At 39.4% G+C, this 10,131-nt stretch overlaps 1 protein-coding gene across 3 annotated transcripts; it reads right to left on the reverse strand.

Moving 5' to 3' along the window:
- Positions 1-6,607: 6,607 nt before the first annotated feature.
- Positions 6,608-9,365, reverse strand: LOC104599268 (uncharacterized). 3 transcript variants are annotated; one of them, XR_016082539.1, is made up of 4 exons: positions 8,824-9,083; positions 8,602-8,752; positions 8,275-8,498; positions 6,608-6,901 (listed from the first exon to the last, which is right to left on the reverse strand). XR_016082539.1 is itself a non-coding variant. In XM_088898147.1 (4 exons), exons 1-4 carry the CDS (start codon positions 9,144-9,146, stop codon positions 8,365-8,367), a joined length of 330 nt encoding a protein of 109 aa, XP_088754273.1. In that variant the 5' UTR covers positions 9,147-9,365; the 3' UTR covers positions 8,091-8,364. The 3 variants fall into 3 exon arrangements, 2 of the variants coding, with proteins under 2 accessions (XP_088754273.1, XP_010260037.2); XM_088898147.1 differs by lacking the exon at positions 6,608-6,901 and adding an exon at positions 9,137-9,365 and having other exon boundaries at positions 8,091-8,498; positions 8,602-8,707; positions 8,824-8,903; XM_010261735.3 differs by lacking the exon at positions 6,608-6,901 and having other exon boundaries at positions 8,091-8,498; positions 8,824-8,903.
- Between the last annotated feature and the right edge of the window lie 766 nt (positions 9,366-10,131).

A 10,131-nucleotide genomic window follows, 5' to 3' on the forward strand; every position in this document is an offset into this window, starting at 1 on the left:
AGGGAGTTCGCCACAAGGCAGTTCGCCCCCAAGCAATTCGCCACCAGGGAGTTCGCCACCAGGCAGTTTGCTCCCAAGCAGTTCGCCAGCAGGGAGCACCACCAGGTAGTTCGCCACCAGGCAGTTCGTCACCAGGTAGTTCGCCACCCGGCAGTTCGTCACCAAGTAGCTCTCCACCAGGGAGCTCGCCACCGGGCAGTTCGCCACCAAGCAGTTCGTCACCAAGCAGTTCTCCCCCAGGGAGTTCGCCACCAAGTAGCTCATCACCAAGGCACGTCACCACCGGGTCAAACAACGAGGTACTTAGCCAAAAAATTTATACATCACAAAAATGGTACGTGACCAAAAACGGTTACATCATATCTCACTAGTTGGCATATCAAAGATAGTCCAGTTCATCACCTAATGCAGTACCATAATCAAGTCTAGGGTAATTTGTAACTTTCTAGTTTTGCCCATCTTTCTCCAAGGTGCAAAGCATAACTGGAAATTGGTCTGGGTTCAGTATTTCTAATAAACACCCACTGGTTGTGCTTGGGGTCTAACCCTAGTAACTGAGACGAGCTGCTCCAACTCCTTAACAACACACTAGTGTTAGCCTTGTTAGGATAAACTCTCCAAACCTATCCAGTGACTAAGAACAATCTAAACTAACACAAGTCTCTTAAGTGTCCAATTTAAAGGGTAATATGTAGAAACATAATAATATTAACATGAAGCAACAATGCACTTTTTTTATTTACAAATAAATGTTTATGTACATCAAGATGATTAGAGCTAAGGGTACATACAGTGCCTAACATAAAGTCGAATCATATAGTTGCTAGTAAATAAGGTGTTATTTATTAAAATTTATGGGTGGATTTTGATTGGTTAAAACTCTTCCATACCATATCTTTCCTGCATCATAAATTTACCTTTATTAGAACTGGAAGTAGATCATGGGCTGGTTTTTACGTGGTTATGAGAGCATTTTGAGTTGATCACGGTCAGCCTAGCTGCATTTTGGTCCTAATAATTTTATTCATGGGCCCAGTTTTAGGCAATCCAAACTATGCATCCGGAGTTTGTACACATATAGGCTAAAAAACATTAGGGATTATAGTTAATAAAGACAATTTTTGGGTCTTATTATCAATAAAAATAATCTTTTTAATATAATTTCTAAAATAGGATAATTTTTTTTTAAAATCAAAACAGAGGAGAAAAACTGTTCATCTCCTCCCTCCATCCTCCCTAAGTCCCTATATTCTCTCACACACAAACTAATCGGACACTCTTCACTGTTCTCCTCCAGTCTCTCTCTCCTCTCTCTCTCTCTACTTCAATTATGGTGGTCGTTGTTGCAGAAAACCCAACAACAGCAGAGCAGATTAGATTCAGGAGACCCAAAACCAACCCATTATAGCTCCAGATCCAACCCCACAAATCTCTTATACCAATCAGTCCCCTCGCGGTAAAACATAAGACAAATCAAAGCTGTCTTTGATTCATCGTTGTTCAGAGAGAGAGAGAGACGAAATGATGCCGGAAAACCAGGTAGAGGACGACGATGATGAGGGTTTTGGAGACTTCAAGTTTGTGTCGCCCTCTGATCAACCACTCAGCTTCAGTCAAAACACAAGAGTAGATGACTATTGGGGGGATTTCATGGACAATATCTCCCAGAAGCAGGATTCCGTAGGAACTTCACTTGGATTTGATCCATATAATGGCTTTCACACTCAAAACCCTACCGGTTTCCTTCATACTGAGAAAAGCTTTGATCCTTTCGGTTTTTTGTCGGATCATTCGACAATAGTCCCTGAAGCTGACTCGAGCCTTGGTGAAGATGGGAAGCAATCGGCTTCGCCTGTTACTGAGAAACGATGGGAGAAGCCTCAAGCAGCTTTGCCTCTTTCGTTTTTTTGGAGAGGAAGATAGAGAATCCGATTCCGTTGAATTTGTACAGTCAGGTTGATCAGATCAGAATTGAAAATGACTCGACTTCCAATTTGGTAGATGAAAATAGTGACTTTGATGACGAGGGGTGGGAATTCAGGGACAAATAATGACTTTGGTAGATCAAAATAGTGACTTTGATGACGATGGCTCGACTTCCAATTTGGTAGATGTTGTCTCCGTGACATGATGGCTTGCCAATCTGCCGAAGACCGACTAGCCTCCGGTGCCGATACCTGTGAAGTGGATGTGCATCCAAGATCTCTGAATGTCGCAGAGAGACTGTAGGAGACCAGTGAAGAGTGTCCTATTAGTTTGTGTGAGATGAGAGAGAATATAGGGGAGGCTAAAGGAGGAAGGAGATGAACAGTCTTTCTATCATTTTTTGATATTTTTTAAAAAAAGTTATTCTATTTTAAAAATTATATTAAAAAAATTATTTTTATTGATAATAATACCCAAAATCTATAATCCCTAAACATTATTCTGTTTTCTAAACTTAAAATTTAAATACAAGTTTATATTCAAAAACATAAAATACTATATTTGTTTTATAAATACAAGGTGAGCTTAAATGAATGAATTTGTGCCTTGACCTAAAGATTCTCGGGATGAATGTAGGCCAGGCAGAATTGGTCTATCTACCAGTGAAAACCAACAGGTTAATACCCAAAAATCTATAGTATATTCTAAAATGTAGTTATCCACGTCAGACTCTTCATATTGCTTCCCAACCTTTTACACTTCTGTGGTTTTTTTTTTTTAATTTTAAAATATAAAATAAATAAATATGGGGCTAAATGGATGTAACATGGGCATCGTTTACCAGCCCGACCATATGGCCTGTATTTAGGGGGGGCAATTTTCCCCTTCCCCAACGGGTGCCCGGGCTCCCCAACCCGACGGGGTCGGGTATGGGGGGTATTTTGGCAGGGTAGGAGTAGGGGATGGGGCTATCCTTGAATCCCCAATCGGGGGTGGGGACAGAGATGGGGAATGCAATTCTCGTCCCGACTCGGCCCGATTAATCTATATATATATATTATAATATATAATACTATATATTATTTATAATATTTATATTATAATAATATATGTATTATATTATTATTCATTTTTTATTAAAACTTAAAAAACACTCAAAGTGTCCAGTCTTCGAGACTTTAACAGAGAAACTAACAGCGAAGAGAGAACTCTAAACTTAGAAGGGCCAGAACCCTGTCTTCTTCTTCCTTTGTCTTCATTGTCAATTCGATGATCGCCATCGCTATCACCACTCGCCTATTGAACATTAGACGTCGTCGAACCTCTATCATCACCGACCACCAGTCTACCACTCGATGAGGAGGAAGTGGAGGAGAAGTAGAAGGAGAGAAGATTTGAATGGGTTTTTCGATAGATAATCTCGACAGATCTGAATGGGTTTCTCGGCAGATAATCTCGACAGATATGAATGGGTTTCTCGACAGACAATCTGAAGATCCGAATGGTAGTGCTTTGGGTTTTTGTTGTTTCTTTGTTTTTTTTCCTATTTTCCTTTTTTCCAATGGAGGAGTTGGTGGTTATTCGTATCTTTTGGAGCTCTGTGGTGGCTATTCATACCTTTTGGAGTCTGTTGATTCTTTGCATTTGCTCCAGCTGTTCTAGGGCTAAGAGTTTAGATTTTGTAGTGACACTCAGGGATATGGGTCCCCGATGGAGAATTCATCCCCGTCGGGGTTGGGGATGGAGGAGGATTCCTTTCCCTGACGGGGATCGGGGACGGGGATGGGGGGTGATTTGGGGGTCGGTGTTGGGGTCGAGGATGGGGAATGTAATCCCCGCCCCGTTGCCATTCCTACCTGTATTTGACTTTTTGCTCCAAAATCCTCATTTTAATTTTCTTATTTTGTATCATCTAAAAAATAATGTAACACATGCCTCGTGTAAATCTACATTAAATATTCTCAACCAAATTACCTAGGGCTATGTTTGGTTTGAAAGGGACGGAAAGATAGGCAAACCTATAAAAGGTTTGTACAAATTTCCCTTCCTCATATCAGATTTCCTTCTCATAAAAATGGTCCTCAAGGCCTTCACACATCAGGAACATCTCCAGACTTGAATGTTTATAACTTTATATTCATGGAGAGATGTTGTGAGGTGGGTGTGGGGAGTAAATCTGTATTCTCTCTTTCTCTCTCTCTCATCCCATTTTGCCATGCTAGAACAATGAAATCAAAGCCTTTGATGTATTATCATGGTTTTTAGCCTTACACTTAAACTATGTCATAGTAAAAATGAACTCCATCAAGCCCTCTTTTCTCTCATAAACCCCCTTTGAAATAGGACTGGATCTAGTAGGCACAACATAAGTAAGCATGTTCAGTGACATTTAATAAATATTTTGACATTTGTCAAAATTAGGTTTTAATCTTTTTCAAGAACAGACGGAGGGTAATTTAAGGGACAGATGTCAAAAAATTTCCAACTGTCATAAGTATATCCTTTTCATGCCCGTTATTTAATTAACTTAAATAAAATTGTTAAATAATTCAAAAGTAAGAGGTGCAAGTTAGGCAAGTTGTGCTAAGATCAACCCTATAGAGCCTAAGACCCGAGCTTGGACCAACAATAAGTTCAGTGGTAGAAAAATGTGCGTATAACCCAAAGTCCCAAATCCAATCAACTTGGGTTGAAAACTCTAAAACCTACAGCTCCAAGCAAATTGACACGAGAGCGACAGATGGAACTGGCATATGATATTTAATTCTGTCACAAGACCGAAAAAGGGAATGAGATTGGATATTTTGAGTTCGGATCTCTTACCCATATATATCCACATGATATTACAGCTGTCTAGTGGAAATATGTTCGATGTTTATATATTATCATTTATGGGAGATCTTCTTAATGTATAATTTTAATTTTAGTATCTTGTAGATAGATATGAGTAGGATTCTTGTGGGTAGAAGATTCAGATTCTTTACAGAGGAGTATGAATACATGATAAGAAGCAAAAGCCAAAGCAATTCGGATCTCCCACTCACAAGAATCCTACCCATATCTACTCACATGGCATCACAATTCATAACTACACTTACATTTCCATCTTCTACTTGTAGGCGTGGGTAGGAGATCCGATTGAACCAAAAGCCATGCATTAATACAGCCATTGGTTTGCTTATATCCTTTGCTTTTAGGGGTTTTGATCAAGGTTTTTAAAACCGATTCAGAGATTGAACCAGTCAAGGGTCCGGTTCCTGGGTTGAACCGAACGGTCGGCCCATTCTGAAAAAAATAAAAAATGGTGAAAATCGTTCAAACGGTTCGAACGATAATCACCCGGGTCAGAGATTTGCTGATCAAAATTAATGATTTTTTGTAAAAATTCGGTTTTGCAGAAAAACGAAACCAGTCACCTAACCGATTCCTGGTTTTTTCAGTCCGACTGTCCGGTCCAATCCAGTTTTGAAAACCATGGTTTTTATAGTTCAGTCCACTCCAAAAATCTGAACCCACTGTATAGGTGGGATGAATTCTGACCATGGATCAATGCCAAACCCACCGCCAGGATGCAGTTTATAGAGAGGACTGTAATTGCAGATTTCTGAGGTGGACTGCCGTCTATTGCCGCGACATTCAACACATCAACTCTCTTCTCACTCCATCTCTATCAATGGCCATATGAAATATTTAATATCTGTATTCTATTTACAATTGATTAAACTTCGATCGACTAGTTTGACTGTTCAAGTTCGAATGCTTTAATACTCGGGCCCAGGTTGAACGTTGAAGGACCAGACCGTGGGTGGTCTTTCGGCAGGTTGGACAGACAAGCGGGACCGGATCCAGTAGGAAGTGAGTATTATATAAACATTATGATGACCGTTAAAAGTTATCTCTAATCTTTTTTCAAAGGTATATTGAAGGTATTTCAAGGGACAGGTGTCGAAAAATTTGAAAATACTTATTTAACGTGCTTACAAACAATAACGTGCCTACCTGATCAGAACTCCAAACAATAACGTGCCCGATTAACCAGTAAAACCGGAAACCATATAACATTCTCATTTTTAATTCTATCAAGTCTTAAAAACATTGGTCCTCGGACTAGTATTGACCTTGACCTTGATAGTTTGATGCTTGAACATTGAAGCGTGATAGTCACGTGAGATGAGAGTCCCACACAACCATGATACATGAACCCCCAAACACATGGAAGGAGGGAGGGAGGGTGATAAGGCATATACATTAATTAGGGTATGTTGTTAGCCTTTTTGGTTTTCTTTTGGAAACACCCACAATTTTTAGGTGAATTTTTTGGAAACACCCGCAATTTTTAGGTGAATTTTTAGTCAACTTTGAAGACGATTTGCAAAATCCTATTGTATTATAAGAGATAGATGCGGTTTTAAGGAAATTGACTCAAGTTTACTATTTTGTAAATCCTAAACAACATTGGAGGTGATTTCGAACATCAAATCTTAGGTGTAGTGTTTATACTTTTTTACGGATTTGAAAGGCACAGAATGTTAAGTTTCATTCTCCCTTCACTATTATATATATTTTCCAATAATTCCTACTTACAAAGTGAAAGTGCAATCTCCAAATACTTGAACTAAAAAGATCTTCCAACGAAGGCCATGTATCAATGGTGAAATAACAGACTTGGAATCACTTTCAATTATCAAAATTGAGAAACCAAATTCTCTTTAAGCTAAAATATAACAGTCACAAATTGCATTAAATTCATCGTATTCAGTAGATTTTGGCAATCAAGGGGGCACCTTTACCATACAGAAAGGAGCCATTATAGTTTCTAAAGATAACACCAAAACCACTAGAATACATGGACATTGGCCCATTCTAAATGATGGGGATGGATAATAGGATGGTGCAGATCCACAGACACCACGATTGAGCCTGTGAGAGTATCTTATCCCTTGCTCTGCGGGATTTGCCTCCTTTGCCATCAGTCCTACAATATTTGTTCATCTTTTAAGAACTGAAGAAAATTAAACAGGACATGTCTCACGTTTTATACTGGACCTCATATTTTATCTTTTAATCAATTCTCTTGTCTCTTTGTTGCGTGTTTATATGTTTTTTGCAAAGCCCAATGTATTCATGTATGCTGCCACACAGCCACAGTAGTGATAGAATGTCGCAACATTCTCAATGAAATATAAATATATATAAGTTAGGGATGCAAATGGATTGAATTAGATTGGTTAAATCTTTTTCTAACCAAAAGATAAAAAAACTTTATTTGAAGCTTTCGAAAATAACCCAAAATAAACTTCTTAAATCTTTTTGGGACTATGGCTTTGGGCCATTAAATCTTTTCTAAACTAAATAGAAAAAGATCAAAACACAACTACCAAACTTTTAAAAAACTGACAGCTTGCATGAAAAGACCCGCCAAACAAGGCTTTAGTTTACGGAACGAAGAAAAAAGAAAACAAACAAGAAAGAATCCATGTATCTTATGTACCAAAAACGATGCAACTGGCTTATGGCGTTGGGTGTGTTAACCTTAACCAAGAGACGAACATAATCATAAATATGACAAAAATACGAACACATCAAGAGAAAAAATAATAGGAGAAGAAATTCATCGTAGCACACAATGAGCCATATATTATTATTGCACTAGGTTTTATTAAGGGACCTACCGAGCAGTAGTGGACAACTTTTCAGGTAAGCCAAATGAATGGACGAAAACACTTGGGCCAACAGCCTTGGCTTCACATCAATACGACCACCATCCCAAAATTTTGTTCATGTGTTTTTTCCCCTCTGAAATCCAGATTCTCTTTTATCTCTCTCTCTCTTAAATGTGCACGTTACCAGCAACATGCGTACGTAACCTTTTCCCATCAACCATGCCTAAACGCTTTTATGTTAAGTAGGTTGCTATCCCCTTTCCCTTTCCTTTTAGACTGTGTTTGGTTCGTTAGAAAATAAGAAAGAGAAAGAGAGAAAGTTGAGAGAAAATTCTTGACGAATCGAGAGAAATGATCAAGTGGGAGAGATCACTTTGAATAAAGCGTGTGAACCATGGCTCTTCACTCATTGGTTGGAAATTCAATATATAGCGACATATTTTCACAGCATCTGAATCCTGAACTAATCCTCAACCCAACGATTGATAAAGACGGTAGAGCTACCTCAAACCAATGTTTTACTGAACGTGACAATGTAGGACTATTCAAACTGAACGTGACAATGTAGGACTATTCAAATGAAAGCGAATCCTCCTCTCTCTCTCTCTCTCTTATTGTTTTGGAGGCTAATAAGTAATAATGCATGTTATATAAAGTTTAATTGCAAGAATAAAACTGAACTTACGGGAGTAAACTAAGCGAAGAAAGCAAGAGCTCCTGCTCCTTTTTGCTTCTCCCGGCCAGACCCTTCAAGGAGGATATTATCGTTGTAAAACTAGGCCTGTGAAGAGGAATCGGAGAGCATCTTTTGGATCATTTGCCTTGTCTCCATTTCGGCCATCCTGCCTTCTCTGCTCTTCGTATATGCCTCGAAGAATTCCTTGTTCTCTTTCTCCAACTCCTTCCACACTGAAAATATTACATTCGTACATGAAATTACTCTATGTAATCTACGTGCTATTGTATGAGGGAGAGAGGGAGAGAGAGAGAGAGGGGATATGATCCAGCTCACCTGTTGAAGTAATAACAGGTTTGATATTTGCATGTTTAGAAAGTGCTTCCACGCACTCTTCTTTAGTCATGTGGAAGAGGATACACTTCTCTATCAGGTGTTGCACCTGCATCATCACGTCACCACCATACCAACAACCAGAACCAGCACCCTTAATGAACGGATCGAGTATTAATAAATAGCTAGAAAGACAGAGAGAGAGAGAGAAGTTTTTGTATTTACCAAGCGAATATATGAAGCAGAAGAATCCCCCATGATTGCAATGCTCCTGTTTTTTCTATGAGACTTCTGAAAGGAAGAGACTAGAGAGGAATAAGAAGCGCTAAGAGAGAGATTGAGTTGGTAGACAGAATGACAGATAGAAAGTGAATAATAATATGATGAACAGAATAGGACATCATACATAAATAGGTCTTGTAGAGAGAGCGAGAGAGAGAATAAAAATGAATAAACAAAGGGAAGAGAGGTGAAGTAGTAGGGCCAGCACCCACCCCCCACGTGGGAGATGGATGATAATTGGCTGAGAGGTGCTTACAAACGGCCATCGAGTCACCTTCACGTGACTGGTGGGGTCCACAACTCACTTTCAGAGTTCAGAGTTCAGAGTTCAGACCACGCTCCGGCTCGTGCTGTGCCCGTGCGTGACAGAAGACGATTGAATTTAGAAGAGAGGCACTCAGGCACCGCGCCCACCCCACCAGTCATCAGTTCACCACCTCTCTCTGGATAAGTCGGGCGATCCCCCTACACTAACCAATCATAATTCAAAACTTCACGGGATGGCTACGGCATACTGCATACTGCATACTGCATACCCAATTCTTCCACAGTCAGTCCACATCCACAAGGATTTGGGCGTTAGCACCGGATCAAATTAACCGCGCCGAGCTCCACAGTTCAGACCCAACGTCATGATCTCTCTCTCTCTCTCTCTCTCTCTGAAGTTTTGAAGCCCAACATTGAACTCTGACAAACAGCAGTGGCTTTTGGATGGTATTGGTATGAACAGGATGGGTGTATGCTTGCTTTCACGTTTGATTTTGTTTGTAGCAAGTAGTTGTTTGGTTTGTTTGGTGAAAAAAAATAGGGATACCTTGGAGGCTCCGCCCTTCCTTCCATTTTAAGACAAACACTATTCTCCGGCCGTGCTTGCTTCCTTTAATTTCCTCATCCCTTGTCATGTATGTCCACCATCATTCATCAAAGCTACCCTGGCTGGTGGACCTGCAACTGACGCCATTGCTGCCTGGTATATTGTAGGGTTTCGAATGGATGAGGAGGATGATAACCTCGTAGAGGTATTTTTGTCAATAAAAAATAAGGGCAAGTTCATCCCATTCGAACGAAGAAACATTGTTTAAGAAGTGATTTTTTTACCCCACTTTTTTATCAAATACTACTTATTAATACTTAAAAACCACTTAATATATGGGCTCATATCTTAAAAAGAAGTAATCATTCAAAGAAATAATTTTTAAAAGTAAAATTAAACAGGGCCTTTGACTTATTTCCATTTCCATTCTCTATTCT

This window comes from Nelumbo nucifera, chromosome 2, assembly GCF_055504915.1.
Source record: "Nelumbo nucifera cultivar China Antique chromosome 2, China Antique-T2T, whole genome shotgun sequence".
NCBI lineage: Eukaryota > Viridiplantae > Streptophyta > Magnoliopsida > Proteales > Nelumbonaceae > Nelumbo > Nelumbo nucifera.